Genomic DNA, 20,042 nt, shown 5'->3' on the forward strand with positions numbered 1-20,042 from the left:
CTTTATTTAGACTGGGGTGGACCCGAATGAGAAGTCAGGACACTGTCCTAAGAGGGAGGGGGATGGCCTCGAGGAGAACCGCCGAACATCTGCTCCAGGATACATTTGTCTGAAGCATCCGGGTCCTCTTGTGCCACCAGCAGAGCACAGCCACTTTCCGTCGCCAGGCAGCTCCATCCTTGGGTTTACAGGTTCCTAGTTTACGAGCACATGCTAGCCCTCGGAAGCCCATACAGCATTACGGTGGTAGCTGCAGTGGCATACAGGGAAGCTATGATTTGCCGTGGTGTGTTGTGGGACACCCGATGTTGCAAGAGGAAGAACTGGTATGCGGGTGACCTGTGTCACCCTTCTCTCAGATTTCCTACACACATCTGAGAAGGACGTCCCAACGCCAGGATATTCCTCTCTCGTGCAATACTTGGTTTGCTGCAGTAACAGGTATCAGAGGGCGGACGTTTGCACACACCTACGACTCCAGGAATGCTTGCTGCACGTCCTGTCTGGCAGAACCGGACCCAAGCCACCGGTCCTGTCCCCACGGCTCCTTCTTGTTCTCTCGCTGTGGCTTCTGTTCTGCCTCCCCTTTCAACATTGTTTCCTAAGGCTCTGTCCTCCTCCTCATTGCTCCCGTCACATTCCTTGGGCCACCTCTTCTGTCCTCGTGGCTTCTGACTGGTGTGTTGATGCCAGGGACGTCTCAAGCATTTCAACCAAGCAAAACACTTCCTTCCCTAGATGTCTGTTTTGGCACGCGTGACCAGTTCTTCATTGTGCGTGGACTCTTGAGTTCCACCCACCCTGTTGTGCAAGCTAGAAACTGTCGGCTTACCTTATGTTCCCTTTTATTGTATCCTCACCCTCCCATGGCTGCTTGATTAGCAAGGCCTGTGATTCTCTGTGACTGTCTTTGGAATTCCTCACCCCCGCCTCATCTCTGCCACCTTTGCCTTAAAGCAAAACCTGATCCCTTTCACAAAGGCGATGATCGCAAAACCTGGGTGGTGCAGTCACCTCCTGAGCTTTGTTTCCTGCCTTTGATTTCCTTCTCGTCCAGCCTGGCTCCAGCCTGATCACCAGAATTGTTTTTCTGAAATACAGATAGATACATCCTCCTGCCGAAAAAACATCGTAGCTTAGCGGTTCTCAACAGGGGCCAGGATTACACTCCTGGGGATACTTGGAAATACATAGAGACATTTTGTGTTGCCATAGGGACCGGGGGACACTACTGGCATGTAGAGGGTGGGGACCGAGATGCTGAACATTCTGCAGTGCCTAGGGGCATAGTTCCACACCAGAAGTGGCCCCTAACACCAGTGGTGCCTCTTTTGAGGGGCGCTGGCTGGCTCCCATTGCCAGGATTGAAAGTCTGAGCTCTTCATTAGCACGAGGAACCTTTCATAATCCCATCCTGTTTCCTTTCCCCTTATCCAGTCCCATTGTCTCCCACTTCCGCCTGCCATACGTCTCTGTCCTTCACATTGTTGTGTCCTGTCCATTCCTTTGACTGCCTTTTAAGCAGGTGTTTATCAAACACCTACTGTGTACAAGTGCTGGAGATAATAAAATGAACAAGATGTGGCCTCCGCCTTAAAGGTGCTCACGGCCTGGCAGGGGGAGATACACACAGATGCATAATCCTAAAATGACATGCCGAACAAAGTGTGCACAGGGTATTACAGGAAGACTGAGAATAGGCATCTCAGGAGGAGAGACGTAGTCAGGGGAGGCTTCCCAGAGGAGGTGGTAGCCCAGCCATAAACGAGGGCAGTGAGTGGCAAGTGACCGGCATATTCTAGGCAGCAGGATGCAAAGGTCATTTCTAAAACCTGATGCCTTGGGCTTCCTTTTCCAACCTCGAACAAAAAGTGCCAAAGACAGGCCTCTGAGGCTGTCTACACTGTGCATGTGGGAGAGAGTAGACACCATGGAAACGATAGAAGATGGGTGACCACGGCGGTCAATATTGTGGAAGAAATGACAGCAGTCTCTAGCACTCTAGAATACACAGGAGGAGCCTCCCAAAGGTCCCACGAGAGACCCCCCACGCATGTGAGGAGGCAAGAATCGTGTAGGATCTGGAGCGGCTGCCTTTTGGGCAGTGGGCATGCATTTCGTAAATTATGGCTTTAGATCTTTTTAAATGAATCCCTGGTGATTTAAAAAAAAAAAAAAAAAGCTGTTCATGCCTAGGAAGTGCTTAGCCATGTTTGTGGAGGAGTATGTTGTTGGTGGATAGCATCCTCATCGAAGAGCATGGGGTTAAATAAGCGGGATGTCCTTATTTATGTACATCAAGATGCAGGACTGTTGTGGCTTGGGGTCAGGGCATGGAAACCACAAGGCTGTTCATAGCCGGGAACTTGAATGATTTTGTCAAAGTAGACTCTGCTCTTTATGATTTTGGTTCCGAGCTCCAGAGTTGCACAAAGTGTATTTCTCCAGATTATTGGACTTATCCTAGATTTAATTTCCCTTATAAAGGCAGCATGACTAACATGTATGAATTATCCTCATTATGACAAGGCACATTGCCCGTTTTCTCCTATCTTCCTGATCTGAAAGTACAGAAGCTGGCAATGTCCCCTTGTGGGGCAGGGGATGCCAGATATTTACTTACGTGAAAATAACTTGGGAGGATGAGAGGTGGGTAAATAGAATTGTTATTTATTTTTATTTTTTATTTTAAAGTTTATTTTCGAGATAGAGAGAGAGAGCGAGAGCATGAGTCGGGGAGGGGCAGAGAGAGAGGGAGACACAGAATCTGAAGCAGGCTCCAGGCTCCGAGCTATCAGCACAGAGCCCGACGCGGGGCTCAAACTCATGAACTGTGAGAACATGACCTGAGCTGAAGTCGGACACTTAAACGACTGAGCCACCCAGGTGCCCCAGTCGTTGTTTATTTTTTTTTAAATTTTTTTTTTAAACGTTTTATTTATTTTTGAGGCAGGGAGAGATAGAGCATGAACAGGGGAGGGTCAGAGAGAGGGAGACACAGAATCTGAAACAGGCTCCAGGCTCTGAGCTGTCAGCACAGAGCCTGACGCGGGGCTTGAACTCACGGACCGCGAGATCATGACCTGAGCCAAAATCGGCCGCTTAACCGACTGAGCCACCAGGTGCCCCTCTTGTTTATTTTTAAATTTCAATATACTGTTTTAAGTAGGCTGCATATTTACATGGTCAAAATCCAGAAGATACAGAAGAACATAAGTGAGATCTCTCACCACCCTGTCCCCAGGCACCCTGCTGCCCTCTCCAGAGTGACCAGCATTAGTAGCTTCTTGTATAGCTTTCAAGAGATGTTCTCTACAATACAAGCAAATACGGTGTAAGTGTATCACATGGAGCCCTTTAAAGCAGGAAAGGCAGGTGATATGCTAGAGGTCAAGGCACAACAATGCCACAGCAAGGTGGACCCTGTGTCTTTGACATAACAGCCCTTTCTACTGGGGAGGCAAAATCATGGGGAGCATTGCCACATTGGATGCATTTTGAAAAAATGTTTATTCATTTTTGAGAAGGGGAAGGGAGGTACAGAGATGGAGGGGGAACAAAGGATCCAAAGCAGGCTCTGTGCGGAGAGCAGAGACCAATACAGGGATCGAACTCATGAACCGTAGGATCGTGACCTGAGCCAAAGTTGGACGCTTAACCGACTGAGCCACCAGGCGCCCTGAATGCATGTTTTTGTTTGCACGTTATGTGCTATAACCAACCCACTTGTACTTGACAGGCCCTTTCTACCCTTATGAGATGAGCCATCAAGCAGTGGTGGAAAGAAACTGAACTGGGGCTCAGGCCCATGGCACAAAGGTCTGGCTCTGCTGCCCCTCACTGGGGTGCCCAGCCAGCCCACCTGACCACCCTGGGCTTCAGGTCTCTTGACTGTACAATTAGAACATAAATCAGATGATCCTTATGGTCATTTCCAGCTGCAAAACAAATCTCTGATAGGAAAATCGCTTTGTGATTAAATACCTTAAAAAATTTTCAGGGGTGCCTGGGTGGCTCAGTCGGTTGAGCGTCCGACTTCGGCTCAGGTCATGATCTCACAGTCTGTGAGTTCGAGCCCCACATCGGGCTCTGTGCTGATGGCTCAGAGCCTGGATCCTGCTTCCGATTCTGTGTCTCCCTCTCTCTCTGCCCCTTCCCTGCTCATGCTCCATCTCTCTCTGTCTCAAAAATAAAAATAAAAACATTAAGAAAAAAAATTTTTTCAGATATTTAGCCAGACGTTTTTAGATATTAACTAGAACTGGGCCCTTATGATTACAGCTAGGTTAAGAGCCTGTTTAAGAATGAGTATTCTAGGGGCGCCTGGGTGGTGCAGTCGGTTAAGCGTCCGACTTCAGCCAGGTCACGATCTTGCGGTCCGGGAGTTCGAGCCCCGCGTCAGGCTCTGGGCTGATGGCTCAGAACCTGGAGCCTGTTTCCGATTCTGTGTCTCCCTCTCTCTCTGCCCCTCCCCCGTTCATGCTCTGTCTCTCTCTGTCCCAAAAATAAATGTTGAAAAAAAAAAAAAAAAGAATGAGTATTCTAGCAAAAGTTCTTGAAATTGAGCATTTTCTTGCATTTATGTGTTATGATAATCAGAGAGTAAGATCTGTGTCTTATGTTCCCAGGGCTTCAGACACAGTATGTACTTGATTAGTTAATAAAAACAGTTAACAGCTACCCCAACAATAATACTAGCAGCCAACACCTACTAAGTACGTAGCACATGCTAGGTACTTGACGTTGAAGATCTCCTTAGATGGGCAGACAGCCCTAGGACACCCTTGCTGTTATCATGCCTCGGTATCATCCAGGTGTGAGGACGTGCACATAGAGGTTAAGTCACATAGTGCACATGTTTGAGACTGGATCCTGAACCCAGACAGTCTACCTCTTACCTGTGCAGTGTGCCTTGAGGACAAATCACCAAATGATGATCTGCGGCTGGTCATTGAGAACGGGTATCAGTAATAATGAAAACAACACATTGTCTTCTGCCTTCCAGAAAAAACTCCCTCTGACCGCTCTTGCTCAGAACATGCAAGAAGCATCGACTCAGCTGGAAGACTCCCTGCTGGGGTAAGAGTGGGCTGCTTTCAGAGAGCGAGCCCGCTAGCCTGCGCGTCAGCAGGAGCGGGTGGGCGGGTGCTGTGCACGGCAGGCATCTGCGTGACAGAGGGGCCGTGAGCGTGACGGTGTGGCTCATGCTCCAGGAGGAGAATGGCGCAGTCTCCATGGGAAGAAGTGGGGTCTGGGCCCCCGGGATGGCAGGCAGTATTCCCTTTAGCAGGAGCAACGCTGGCTTCCGATGATTGAAAGGGCCACTAGCGAAAGTGATTGATAGGGTCATTCTTTATTCCCCTGAGCCTCGGTATAAAGAACATGTCCCTTCCCTGAGCAGTCCCGTCCAGTCCTTAAGAGCCACCTCCTTTGAGGGTGGCCACCGTAATATCAATGGTGGTTGTCTCAAAATCTTGTGTTTTCTGAATTATTTGGATTTTTTTTTTTTTTGCAGTAGGCATGTGTTCTATAAATAATTTTAAAAAATCTAATCGTGAAGTTGTTTTTACTATAAGAGGGAAGGTTAACCCTTCCTTCCACCTGCTTCTACATGAGGCTGGGGGCCTTGGAGCCAATCTGCTGTCTCTGCTATACCGCTCACTGTGCTTCCCAGCTGCCCTGGGCTTTGGTCTCCACAGCCCCCTTTCCAGGGGCCTGTTATACTCCATGCCCTACAACGCTACCTGTGTTCTTTTTTATTTTGCAGTTTATTTATTTATTTTGATGGGGGGAGGGGCAGAGAGAGAGAGTGAGGAAATCCCAAGCGTGCTCCACACTATCAGCGTAGAGCCCGACACAGGGCTCGAACTCAGGAACCGTGCAGTCATGACCTGAGCCAAAACCAAGAGTCAGATGCTTAACTGACTGAGCCACCCAGGCACCCCGTAACTTTGTCCTTTCCAGGATGATAGTTTCCCCCCACTCTTCACCCTTCCTCTGTCCTGTCCATGCTCCCATATTTGGGAATGATGGTCCTGGGAAGAGGGTGGCTGGTGTGTGCATGCTGGCACTCCTGGTCCTCCCGGCTGATGGAGGGAGCCCTTGCTCTGCACTAGCACTGCTCTACGTGTCCATGTACTCACTCGTTCAGTCCTCAAGACAACCTACATTCTACCTCCCATTGAAGAAATTGACAAACAGAGAGGGTGAGTCAGTTGCCCAAGACCCCACAGCTAGTGAATAGCAAAGCCCGTATTCAAACCCAGGCAGCGTGGTATCGGAGATCGTGTTCTTAATGACAGCACCATGGCCACCTCATGCCAGCGCCACACACGTTGGTCATTTTAAAAGGACCCCGTGGGGATCTCGAGGGGCAGGGCGAGGAGGAGAAGGGTAGGAGGAGAGAGGGAAGGACAGAGTCAGAGCAGCCGTTTCATTCGCACGCATCCTCGGTGTGACATCAACTGCGTGCTCACAGGAAAACAAAAGCAGACATGGTTTTCATGCAACATGTCCCTTGAGCTTAGCCCACCATCCCAGTAGAAAACCAGCACTTGGCATTAACTCCGGAGCAAACCCTGCGTCGGCTGGCCTCACTGACAGACATAAAACAGCACATAAGGAACTTTACATAAGGTTCTAAAGAATTCCAGGGTTATTTGGAGAACATTTGGTCTTCCCCTGAAGCTAATCCTAGACTCATCACCTCACTGTTCACACACATCCCACACACGTACTCACAAAGTGTATCTGAGAGTGCCTTTTCCATGTTAGAGCACAAACCCGTGGGCTTGCATTTTAGGCGATGCCCCAGACTTACCACGTTTTTAAGGTTCTACCGTGTAGCACCCTAAGGTGTCCCCATCGTGTAGAGAGCTGGCCGAGTATGGTAATCGGGCACCTGGTTTAATGAGCGGATGCTTGTTGTGGGGGTATCTTGTGTTTTTAAAGGAAGATTCTGGAGACGTGTGGCAATGCTGAGAACCAGCTGGCTCTAGAACTTTCTCAGCACGAGGTCTTTGTTGAGGGAGAGATTGTGGATCCTCTCTGCAGCATCGCAGAGGTGAGTGCTTCTGCCAGGCCGCATAGAAGAGCCAAGACCAGTGTGGGCTGCGTGGTGAATGGTTCGCTTGGGTCTGCAAGTTTCACGACAATCGGTGACTTTGACATATGCTTCCTTTTGGAAATGAGGGGAATCAGTTGAGGGTACAAAATCCTATGCCTCAGGGGGAAAAATGTAAATAAATACTGCCTTTTCAGATGTCAAGGTAAAAACCCCAAAGCTTATCGCATTCGGTCTGTGGTATGTTCTTCTTTCTAGTTGGAGATTCCCAACATCCAAAAACAGAGGAAGCAGCTCGCTAAATTGGTGTTAGACTGGGATTCGGTCAGAGCCAGGTAAGGTACGGACGAGAGGAAGACCACTCAGTGGACAGCATGCAGGTTTCCAGATTCACGCACTTGACCCACAGACCAAGTCGCACCCACTTACACCTGCCTCGAGGGCCCATTCTCCCAAGTGTGGCAGTGGGAATGATGTTAGAACATCCTGTTCTAGGATAGTGGAGTGTAGGAATAAATAGATCTGTGATCTTAGCAGTTCCTGAGGGTCCTGCCACGTCCAAACCCTGTGTGGTTATGATACTTTCATGATCGAATACTGTGCCCAAAGGGAGAAAACTCCCCGTAAAAGTAAGTAACCATCCCAGGGGGCTGCCGACTTGTGGCCTGCTGCCAGATGACTGTCTGTGGTGCTTCGTGGCAGGACTCCAGCCCAGCTCTGTCCTTGAGGGCATGTGTATCCGTGACTTATGCGGCTTTCTCCGTGGATGAGAATAGGGAATATCTATGGAGGCAGCTGCCGCCTGCCCCGACCTTTCTCATGCTTTACCACAAGAGTTGGCAAACATTCCATAAAGGGCCGGATAGTAAATATTTTCAGCTTTGCAACCCAGATGGTCCCTTTTGCAACTTTTCAACTCTGCTATTGTAGTGTAAAAACAACCCCGGACCATAAGTAAATGAAAGCCTGACCGTGTTCCAATAAAACTTTATTTAAATTAAAAAAAAAAGGTGGCTTTGTTGATCGACCCCTGTTTTGTTAGCTCTCACTTTTTCTTCTTTTAATTTTTTTTAAATTACTGCAGTGTAACTGACACATGATGTATTAATTTTAGGTGCACAACTTTGATTCGACAATTCTGTACGTTACTCAGTGCTCATCACGATAAGTGTGGTCACCATCTGTCACCATGCAGTGTCCTTACAATATTATTGACTATATTCCCTTTGCTGTACTTTTCATCTCCGTGACTTGTTTATTTGGTAACTTAATTCTCACTGCAGTCCTGTGAAGCAGAGATGACCATTTCTCTCTGGCAAATGGATGGAGATATAACTGTCATTTACTAAGCTTCTACCTGTCAGATGCTTTTTTTTAGACAGATTTAGAACATCTGTAGCAATGCAACATGCAGCATTTCCTCGTTCCTGAGATGCCGGTGACTATCCGTGCACCATTGACTAGATATCTCCTTGGGGGAGGGGTGAAGAAACACCACTCCATTAAATGTACGGGTCACTCGTTAAGACATGTCGTGATGTAGGACATACTGAGATGATAGAGGGTGCGTCTAAGAATTAACACATGGTAAAAATAATTGCCACCACTTACCGGACACTTGCCGCGTGCCAGGTATGGAGCGACGGACATGACGTGTCACCTCCTCTGATTCCTCCACCAGTTCCTGTTCATTCGCTCATTCATGTTTTTGACAGATCTCGATCGGGTGCGTCCTGTGTGCCCGACTCCGTGCCGGGGACTAAATTCAGAGGCCCCCTCAGCGAGGACTGGAGAGGGAACAGGGGTTCTGTTCTCTCGGGAAGAGACTCCTTTTCTAGATGAGAGAGGAACCTGCACAGATTCTCTACATGGCTTGCTTCACGCTTTGTCATGTGTACATCTGTAAGGAGAATTCCCGAGCCAGGACCAGGAGTGGGGCCACCCTGAGGTAGACTTTTGCTCAGGATAAGGAAGAATGTTCCAATGGTTCGTTAAACAAGGCCGTGAATGCTCCCTCCCTGGAGCTGGTTGAGCGACATTACAGGTGCTTGTGCCCCAGGAATTTTACGTCTACAATACAGGTATCCCGGAGGGGATTTCAACACTGATTCTTGATCTGCGTTCAGGATCTTGTTCACTTTTAACCAATCAAAGCAGGTATCAGAGAAACACACAGTTGAATATTTCACCTTTACTTCTTCCTGTGGCTTTTTCCTGGGGGAAAATGATAGTACCTAATGACTAATTACTACCTAATTCCTAAGGAGGAATCCCTAATGGGGCAGATATCATATGCACACACGTGCACATGCATATCGATTTGTTCTCGATTCCTTATGACAGTTCTGCAAAGTGTTTGTTATCTTAGCTTTACAGATGAGATTACTGAGGCACAGAGAGGTTAAGTCATTGCCCAAGGTCACACAGCTAGTGTGGGAGAGCCAGGCTTCAAACCTGAGCTTGTCAGCCTCCCAGGTCCGTGCTCTGGCCACTCCATGGCATCGCCAGTCTTGCTTAGGCAGACTTGCCGAAGGCCGGCTTTGGAGGAGAGCCTCATCAGGAACTGGGAAGAAGGTAGAGCCTACTGTTTTTGGGGCAGTGCAGCAGCTGGGAAGCTTGAGCAGTTGCTCGCACGGGTTTTCATGCTGCATCTCTGTAATATCCATGTTTACATTTAAATTGCTTCCACAATAGCAGACATAATTCATATTCGAACAGAAGGTCAAAGCACACCTGAAAACCAAATAGAAATTGTTTTAGATTATTACCCCTCCCCACCCATGCACTCCCCTACTCTTGCTGTGGTATAATTCTTTCCTTTTTTTTCTCAGTCCTTTTGACTTGATTGTAAATTTTCCACATTATGCTTTAGACTTTCTGTAAACTTCATCTTTAGAATATTAATTCTTAACAGATGTTTTTAGTTCTACATGTGTTTTCCTAGCTATGGATTGTTAGCTGCATGACCAAAGCTCGGTCTTTACTTGCTGGAGGTAATCACAGAGGAGGATGGCAGCAGGAAGCGTCCCAGGGGTCCAGGAGCAGGACCGACTCCCAGGGGCACAGGAACATTCCAGATCAAAGCAGGAAGCACAGGAGTGTTTCATGGCAAAGGTGCCATGATCAGACACTACAGGAAAGGGGGTTCATGGCATGGTTTCCAGCAGTGGGGCGTGTATGAGACAGGATTATACTCAGAGCAGACAGCTACTCCCAGCACTGCAAGAGTCCCATCACAGTGGGGATGTAATGTCTCTTTTTGCTTGCTTCCATTCCTAGAGGATAAACTCAAGAGGAGCTGGCATCCTGGGTACTCATACCGATCCCAGGTAGAATCGGCTTTGGGGAAAGAGTCTGTTTCCCTCAGGGCCTTGATTCCGCAAGGTTGAGTATGTGCAGCCAGCTCTCAGATGCTGATTGCCCCCATGTTTTACAGGTGGAACCAAGCTCACAAATCTTCAGGAACCAACTTCCAGGGGCTTCCATCAAAAATAGATACCCTAAAGGAAGAGATGGATGAAGCTGGAAATAAAGTAGAGCAGTGCAAGGTACAAGACTTCCCTGATACATACGCACTTGCATCAGTCTGCTTTTTACAAATGATGGATGAAAGGCCAAATATTGCAGATTATTTAGTGTTTGGCACAAATACTCTGAGTGATATGAAAAATGCGTTCTAGTTTCTTCTGCCTTCTTTCTTTATTTTCCAAGACTGTATTACTTTATACTAAGAATAGCATAGCCTTTAAAAAAAATTTAAGTAGGGGGCGCCTGGGTGGTTCAGTCATTAAGGGTCCGACTTCGGCTCAGGTCATGATCTCGCGGTGCATGGGTTCAAGCCCCACGTTGGGCACTGTGCTAATAGCTCAGAGCCTGGAGCCTGCTTCCAATTCTGTGTCTCCCTCTTTCTCTGCCCCTGCCCTGCTTGCTCTCTGTCTCTCTCTCTCTCTCTCTCTCTCTCTCTCTCTCTCTCAAAAATAAACAAACATTTAAAAAAATTTTTTTTAATTTTTTAAATGACAGAAATGTCTGAGCTTATTTAAAATAAGGAATAGATGGGGAAAAAAAGAAAACCATAGCAAACCATATAAAGTTACAGCTGTTACAACAATGTACATAGGGGTGCCTGGCTGGTTCAGTTGGTGGAGTGTGCAACTCTTGATCTCAGGGTTGTGAGTTCAAGCCCCATGTTGGGTGTAGAGATTACTTAAACAAATCTTTAACAAAAATGCACAATAGGCACAAAAATAGATCTGTGGAATAGCATAGTTTTTCTAGAATCAATGCTATTACTTTATTTAAAAAATTTTTTTTGTTTATTTTTGAGAGAGAGAGAGACAGAATGCAGAGGGCAGAGAGAGAGGAAGACACAGAATCCGAATCAGGCTCTAGGCTCTGAGCTGTCAGCACAGAGCCTGACATGGGGCTGGCACTTGTGAACTTCAAGATCGTGACCTGAGCCAAAGTCGGACGGACGCTCAACCGACTGAGCCATCCAGGCGCCCCTCAATGCTATTACTTTAAACAGTGGAATATACAGTAAAGAGGTCATCATATATCCCTAGAGAAGGGAAGAATTATTTTTTAAATGTTGCTGGAACAATTGGTTTGTAATTTGGGAGAAATACTATTTTTTTATGTCATTAAATAAATTACAGATTAGATGGTTAAGTGATCTCATTCTCTGTACATCTATCTGTGAAGATAGATCTTTATTCTAAATGTTATTTGAGGTGTTAAAGAAACAGGTCTTTGGTGAGTCTTAGGGTCATTGACCTAAGCTTTTCTTCTTCTTACTATTCAGCATTTTTCCAAAACTGGTCTCTATTCTATTAAATAGTGTTGGGACTGTTATATTTTAGTTTGTATAAGTCACGCTATAATTCATTCTTCAAGATAATGAATTTTAGGATCAATTAACTGCAGTAAAATGAGTTGTTTAAAACTGAACTCACAAAGTCATGCCATAGCCTTTGCATTTGAAAAGATGACCTTCAGATAAATGCTTCTGATAAAATGGTCTCATAGTGGCTTATTCCTGTGCAGAAGAGTTACAGAGGTCTTGGGAGTCTGGACTGGTGCATTATGGGCTGATGTGTCTTCTCTCGACTTCCACCCCAGAGCTTCTCAATTCAGATGGTGAAAACTTGTGAAAATATCTTCTGTCTCTGTTTGCTAACTTCTGGGTAATTTCCCAACATCTAAGTTCTGTTTCACTGATTTTCTCTTCAGCTAAGTCTCATCTGCTGTATAATTAATCAACATTGAGTTTGGAATTTCATTTACTGCATTTTTCCATTCAAATTTCTTCACGTCAGCCTTTTTTGATACTATGATATTGTTCTCTAGTGCCTGTTTTTTTTTTTAATGTCTTTAACCATTTTATGTATACTTACTGTAAGAATCTTTGGTAATTCTGTTTCCTCAGTGAGAGTGGTGGGAGTTTACTTCATGGTGGATTGTTTCTTCCTGTGTTTTGCAATTTTGTATTGTGAGTTCATTTTAAGAGAGACTTTATCTGTGGGACTCTTAAGGATTGGGAGTGACTTTCCCTAGAGTATTACCAGTTCAAGGCCATTTTTAATTAACTTTAACTTTCTCAGTTTGAGGATTCCTGAACCACACGTATTACAAACATAGACTTAAGACCTTCATGAAATCAGGCTGTATTTGTAAAATCCAGGAAAATATTTTTACTTTCCCAATGCAAAACACATATACTCTATTCTTTCCATATGCTACTGAGCGAATATTTTCTGATCCACCCTTCCGCTGAGGATATAGTTTCTCGGGGATCTTTGTGTGTGATGTGAGCATACTTGTCAGTTACAGTTCCTCACCTTGCCGGACCCAAGGCTTCATTTTCTGTCCTCTGACTCCACGTGACTGCCAGACTCCAACACCTTGGCCGTCAAGAGTGGCATAGACCCACCCAGGTCATCCCCAGCTTCCACTTGTCAGGCCTTTTCCTTTAAAAAAAAAATTAATGCTTCAAGTTTTTATTTAAATTCTAGTTAGTTAACATACAGTGTAATATTGGTTTCAGGAGTAGAATTTAGTGGTTCATCACTTACATACAATACCCAGTGCTCATGCCAACAAGTACCCTCCATAATGCCCATCACTCATTTAGTCTAACCCCTGCCCACCTCCCACCAGCAACGCTCAGTTTTTTCTCTGTCGTTAAGAGTCTCTGGGGCCCCTGGTTGGCTCAGTTGGCAGAGCATGTGACCCTTGATCTTGACGTCGTGAGTTCAAGCCCCATGTTGGATGTGGAGCTTACTTTAAAAAAAGTCGCTTTTATCGTTTACCTCCCTCTCTTATTCTTTCTCCTATGTTCATCTGTTTTGTTTCTTAAATTCCACTTATGAGTGAAAGGCCTTCTCTCTTCCTTTGTTTTCTTTCTCCTCTGCCCTGCCCTCTTTCTCTTTTCTTTCTCTCCCTTTCTTTTTTGGAGATGTGTGGTGGGTCTCCATGAATTTACTCCATTGCTTTCCCAGTTATTCTAAACGAATGTTTGTTGCTCCCAACTAGCATTTCTAAGTTTTTTCATAAATGAGAAGGGCCTTCATGTTAATTTGTGCACCTTGATGCTAAAAACAGAAGGCAGTACATTTTATAAATATATGCATATTTAATTCAAACACAATCTAATTCAAATATAATATAGGAAACATATATATATATATATATATATATATATATATATATATACACACACACAATTGCCTAATCTATCACTTTTAAGCAAATTATTTAATTTTTATAAGCAATTCATCTACATTAGTTCAAGTATCAAAAGCATAAAGCAATATACAGTAAGTCTTTCTTCCACCCTTGTCCTGCTTCTACCGAATTTCCTCTGCTCCCAAAAGGTAACCTCGATTGCCAATTTCTTGTTTTTTTCTTCCGGAGATATTTTTATGCTAATGTGGCAGCAAAAATATAACATTTTTTTCTCTTCTATTTTTACACAGGTGGTAACATAGCATAACTAATGCTCTATGCTTGTTTTTTTTTTTTAATGCTTATTTATTTATTTTGAGAGAGAGAGTGGGGCAGGGGCAGAGGGAGACAGAGAGAGAGAGAGAATCCCAAGCAGGCTCTGCACTGTCAGCACAGAGCCCAATGCAGGGCTCAATCTCATGAACCATGAGATCAGGACCTGAGCCAAAATCAAGAGTCTGGATGCTAAACCGACTGAACGACCCAGGCACCCCTATACTTCACTTCTTTTTTTTCTTTTTCTTTTCTTTTCTTTCTTTTTTTTTTTTTTAATGCTTATTTATTTATTTTGAGAGAGAGAACCAGCCAGCATGGGGAGAGGCAGAGAGAGAGGACAGAGAGAAAGGATCCCAACCAGGCTCCAAACTGTCAGCGCAGAGCCCGACTTGGGGCTCAATTTCACCAACTGTGAGATCATGACCTGAGCTGGAATTAAGAGTTGGACACTTAACAGATTGAGCCACCCAGGTGGCTGTATATACTTCACTTCTTAATAAGGAGTATTAACCGTGTATCTTGGAGATCTTCCCACATCATTCCCCTAATAAGCTTCCTTTTTTGTTGTTGCTGTTGTCCCAATGTATGGTTATACCAGGCAATTGATGGACGTTTAATCTGTGGCTCTTTCCATGACGTTTTGCTCTAAGAGCTCATGGATATTAATTCTCAGATGCCATTTTCTTCAGTGACCTCTCCTCTTCCACTCACCAGGACCAGCTTGCAGCGGACATGTACAACTTTATGGCCAAAGAAGGGGAGTATGGCAAATTCTTCATTACGGTAAGCACCTGGCCTTGACAAAGTATGAAAACATTGTAAAAATGGAGTCATTTTAGTTTTTTTGTTTTGTTTTGCAAAAGATTTCATTTTTGGTTTTGCTCAGCCATTGTGTGTGTGTCCATCCGATGCTAACGTTGCTTTTGTTTTTGAATGTGGGTCTGTTCTCAGTTATTAGAAGCCCAAGCAGATTACCATAGAAAAGCATTAGCAGTCTTAGAAAAGGCCCTTCCCGAAATGCGAGCCCATCAAGGTAATGTAACCTGCGTGCTGGCTGATGCCTCCTTTTTGCCTCTGCCACTTGCGCTCTGTTCTTCTTCACCCTGACTCCTTTGCATGCATTTCCTTTGGATAACGCCTTTCTCCTCGGAGAGTACTGTTTCCTAGCATAATCTCATCTTTCCTCGCCGCATTCTCTAATTTCTTCCAAACCCAAATTAACATACTAATGGGACATGTGCAATTCTGACATGTTCAGTTGCTGGACCCTTTGGGGGAGTACCTGTATGTATTTTCGTGTCTTCTCCTTTTCCGGGTCAGTTATTTGTTCCCTTGGGTTTAACTCTGACCCTGCGACTCCAAGAGCATACATTCTGGGGAAAATATTGGACTTTGAGAAAGGGATTTTTAGAAGCCAGTACTTGATAGCCCCTCATCAGGCACTCAGTTGGTGGGAATGAACCATGAGGCCATAGACAACTTCCTTCCCCCTCTTCCTTGCCTGCATACAAGGCTCTTGTTCTCAGCACTCACATTCTGCTCTCCATACTCAAGCTTTCAGCAGACTTTACCCACAAGTCATGAGTGGACTGAACTTCCTTCTGATGTTTAGTTTTAGCCCAACATTAGAGCTTTTGATTCTCATTTTCTCATTTGCCATCAGAGCATCTGCCAGCAGAGATCCGAAAACCTGGTTGAGGCAGAAGTTAGTCTGTCTTCTTTGGACCTATTGTACTGTTTGGTTGTGTAGACCCCGCATTTGGAGCCTAGGTTCCCCCTGCAGAACCTTTGGTCTCAAGCCAGGTGCTGAGCGCAGTGACTCTGTGATCGCGAAAGAGAGCAAGCGTGTGTGGGTGTGCACGCACACCGGCACCCTCAACAACGCCACTTCTCTAAATTTGAGGAGGCCCCGATCTGCATAGGCAGATCTTCACCCAGCTCGAGTGCACGCATCTGATGAGCTCTTCCTAGGGCAAGCTGCTCTTGCTTTCCTACGTGATCCGGTTTCCTCGTTTGTGGCTGACGAGGTCAAGTCCCCGTGCGAGGGAATGAAGCTGCTGGCGTACATCCAGCCTTGCAAGGGGCAGGCTCTTGCCGGGCAAGTTCTGAGCTCCAGGAGTGTGTATTTATGGGATACCTACCGTGTGCCTGGCCCCATGTAGGACAAGATGGTAACCGTCATCATCTTAGCCTTTGAATGAATTAAAATCTGGTTTGGAGCTGACGAACAAGCACAGCAAAAAGGAAGATAGGGTTTTGTGAGCAGGACTTTAAAAAAAAAAAACCCAAAACAACCTCTTTTTTTTCCCAAGGCTCTTTTCCCTAGAGAAGTAGGTCAGCCAGTGACAGGGAACAGGAAAGTTCATTGTTAGGGCTGTGCTCTTCTCCCTCCTGCCCTCCTTGTCCCCAGAGCCCCTTCCTGGTGACAGTTCCCATCTCACCAGCGTCTTCGGCCTCACGGCCTCCTCAGTGCTGGTTCCCTCTGAGGGCCTGCTGTGCCCTGAAACGCCACATATCCCAGAAAGCAAGCCGATTCTTCCCCTCATGCCAGCTGTCCCTTCGTCCTCCGGCTCTCCTGAGTGCCGCCTTCCTCCAAACCATCCGGGCTTGAACTTGGAGCCACCTGTTGCCGGGGTCTGCCCTTTCTGCCTTCTGCTAGGCCTTCTCCTCCTCTCATGCCGTCCCCCCGGGCCTGTGTCACTTCACGCGTGAACTGTGGAATCAGATATCACTTCTGAGACTCAAGGTCCCTGGACCTTTCTCAGCTGGTCTTCCTTGGTCTGTTTCATTCATCTAAGCCCCCCTCCTTTGAGAAGCCTTCTCTGAAGCCAACAGCACACACCTTGTCTCCTGAGTCACTCTAGCGTCTGTGGTCTATGCCAGAAGTCGCAAACAGCCACATCTCATTAAAAAAAAAATGTTGCCATCATTGAAACACCAGACACCTTCATGTAGCAATCTGGTTTCTGGCTTCTCCTGGAAGTTGTGGGAGTCTGGCAACCCTGGATCTGTTTTCTTACATGGCAGCGTGGGTCGGGCGCCAGGCGCAGGGCTGGTATGTCCCTGGCCCCTGTGGACAACTGTATTTGTGACCCTCATCTATACCATTTTTTGGCCGTGACTTAGCAAACATGCGTTGTCTTGTGAATGAGTGTTGTACGTTTACATGTGTGTCTTATATTTATTTGGGGGGGGGGGTGTTGTGAACTGTGGGTGCCGCTGTGGCAGCCAGCACTTGACTGGTCTGTTGTGTGAGAGGCCGGCATCCTCAGGGCGGTTTGGCTCAGGAGTCGTCTAGGTCACTGGTTCTCACGTCCACCCTCTGCCAACATTACACCGCGGTGGGGGGCAGGGCACACCATAGAGTGTTTACTAGAAAGTTCCAGCAGGTGTTTGGAGAACACCCAGCCCTTGCCGCCACGGAGTCAGGCATGTGGGGTGGCCGTGATGGCAGGTGCCATTTGCAGAACTCCCCTGGGGCACTCTGATGTATCTCCCAGGGGAGGGGTCATGTGGCCGTTTTCTGCCTGATTGAGAATCCTCGTTTTAGATGAAAGGGACAAAGTATGCAGGGGAAGGTCTGGCCTCTGAGAGGGCTGTCACGGAGAAGGGCCAGGCCCCTGGATGCTCTTGCTGCTAGGAATTATGCTGACCATGGCTGGGGCTGGGGCCGGGGCCAGGGCCAGAGATGAGGAGGGCGCCTGCCTCTCTTGCCCTCACCTCTCCTCAACCGGGACCCCACTCACTCTTCCCATCGATTCTAGCCTTGCACAAGCTCTCAGGCCCAGGGACCTGGGGATTCCATTCTTCTTCCTCCCACTATGTGCAGATCACACGATGGGGCCTGTCCCTGCTCTTTCGTGTAGTGGAGTCTAAGAGGACACACCAGGGTGATCATGCCTGCTTTGAACTCGTGGTTCGAACAGCAGAGCGGCTGAAGGATAATTGTCCATTGGTGGTGCGGAGGAGGACGGGAACCTTTCCCGTCACCAGAAGGAACTAAGTGTTCCTCAGCTGAGCATTTTTCTTGGGCCGGTTTCCCCTCTTCTGCGTCCGTGTGCTTCTTGGGCAGCGGTAGATATGCACAGGACCCGCAGGTGGGCCAGACCCAACCGAGTGCTCCTCATCCCAGTGGAACACATCCATTCGCTAAACTCTTGTTTCTGTTTTGCTGCTTTATTGTATGTATTTCTGCTAAGCTGCCTCAAATCTCTTATGGAGTGGAGCAGAGTATCTGACCCCAAAATAATATAAATGATCGCTTTACTGCTGGCACAGGCTTCAGCCTCAGCTGCTTTGGGGCTGCGGATCCCGCGTTGTTCCCTACGCAGAATGTTTGGGACCTGTCTGGGGCTCCGGCATTCGGAAGCACTGCATGTCACGGAGACGTTGCATTTGCTACGAGTTCCCATCGGCCATCTTCCGGTCTTGTGTGATGATGCTTGGCTTGTGTTTAAAATCTTAAGAAGTTATTTCCTCTTGCACTGAGGGAGTCCCCTAGATGGAAGGCCAGTGCTGCTTTGCATGGCTGGAATCAGTTTCCTTCCAGTGAAATCAGGGTGCCTAGACGCATCCTCGGTGTAGGGCCAGGCAGCCCACCAGTCCCATGCAGGAGCACCCTCATGACTTCAGCTGGGCCGCTCTCACAGGGTGCCACAGAGGGTGTTCAGGGCTTCTGCTCTGCAAGTAACCTCCCAGCCCCATGCCTATTTTTGCTCTAGTAAATGGTAAACGGCAAAAGCAAACAGAACAGATGTTTCCCCTTTTCCCAAAGCGGCAACCACCAGTCCGCTTAAAAAAAAAAGATCCCCTTTGGTAATTTGGGGGGCGGAAAAGACTCCCCATTGATGCCGTGAGGTTGTTGGGTGTCTCACTGGATGCTTTGCTGCTCTAGATAAGTGGGCGGAAAAGCCAGCCTTTGGGACTCCTTTGCAAGAGCACCTGAAGCGGAGCGGGCGTGAGATCGCACTGCCCATCGAGGCCTGTGTCATGCTGCTTCTGGAGACAGGCATGAAGGAGGAGGTAAGGGCGCCGAGCGGGCCTGCTTGCCACCGTCTGTACTGTGTAGACCCGTTGGTGGTTTTCCCCCATTTTGAGACCCTGCACATTAGACACTGTGAATAAAACCAAATTCATGGGAAAACAATACTTACCCTTCCCGCCTGCAGTACACTCTGACTTTCTTTTGTCCCCTTGATTGTTTCACGTTAGACTCTGGCTGTGATTTGTGGCATTGACTTTCATGATGCATTAAATGAACCAGAGCTTCCGTGAACTTTGTTCATAGCGAGAATCTTACCCTCGTGTGGTACTGTGCAGTTTTGGTGGAGGTTTATTTCATGGGTATGGTAGAAAAACCCAGGAGCCGAGCAGGTCTTGTTACTTACTCCCTGTGTAGATAAGGAATTCGGCACACATCCCCATGGTGGGGGGATGAAAATCAAATGCCGAGTCTTTTTTTTTTTTTTTCCTTTTAAGAACCGTATTGAGGGGCACCTGGGTGGCTCAGTCGGTTAAGCATCCGACTTCGGCTCAGGTCATGATCTCACGGTCCGTGAGTTCGAGCCCCACGTCAGGCTCTGTGCTGAAAGCTCAGAGCCTGGAGCCTGTTTCAGATTCTGTGTCTCCCTCTCTCTCTGACCCTCCCCCGTTCATGCTGTCTCTCCCTGTCTCAAAAATAAATAAACGTAAAAAAAAAAAAATTAAAAAAAAAAAGAACCGTATTGAAGTATAATGTAGATAGAAAAATGTATGTATCATAAGTGATGCATTGATAAATGTTAACAAACTGAGCCTACCTGTGTGATCAGCATCCAGATCAAGGAACACTCTAGAAGCCCTCTTGTGTTTGCTTCCAGGCACTGCCCCATCCCCCACTGACATGACCCCAACTTCTAGTAGCCGAGATCAGAGCTTCTCAGCCAGGGCTAAATTTTTTCCCCTTTTGGGAGCGATTTGGCGAAGTCTGGACACATTT

The 20,042-nt window shown here is 46.9% G+C and overlaps 1 protein-coding gene across 5 annotated transcripts in view; it reads left to right on the plus strand.

The window, feature by feature from the left end:
* Positions 1-20,042, plus strand: part of ARHGAP17 (Rho GTPase activating protein 17) — an 89,660-nt gene that overhangs the window by 39,771 nt on the left and 29,847 nt on the right. For 3 of the 5 annotated variants that reach the window (XM_047838390.1, XM_047838394.1, XM_047838391.1), the window contains exons 4-10: positions 5,006-5,079; positions 6,952-7,063; positions 7,322-7,398; positions 10,500-10,611; positions 14,780-14,848; positions 15,017-15,098; positions 18,960-19,087. In XM_047838390.1, the coding sequence (XP_047694346.1) occupies positions 5,006-5,079; positions 6,952-7,063; positions 7,322-7,398; positions 10,500-10,611; positions 14,780-14,848; positions 15,017-15,098; positions 18,960-19,087 (654 nt within the window). The remainder of the gene's footprint in view (positions 1-5,005; positions 5,080-6,951; positions 7,064-7,321; positions 7,399-10,499; positions 10,612-14,779; positions 14,849-15,016; positions 15,099-18,959; positions 19,088-20,042) is intronic. The other 2 variants (XM_047838392.1, XM_047838393.1) reach the window with 1 other exon arrangement.

This window comes from Prionailurus viverrinus, chromosome E3 (genome assembly GCF_022837055.1).
Source record: "Prionailurus viverrinus isolate Anna chromosome E3, UM_Priviv_1.0, whole genome shotgun sequence".
NCBI classification, from domain to species: Eukaryota; Metazoa; Chordata; class Mammalia; order Carnivora; family Felidae; genus Prionailurus; species Prionailurus viverrinus.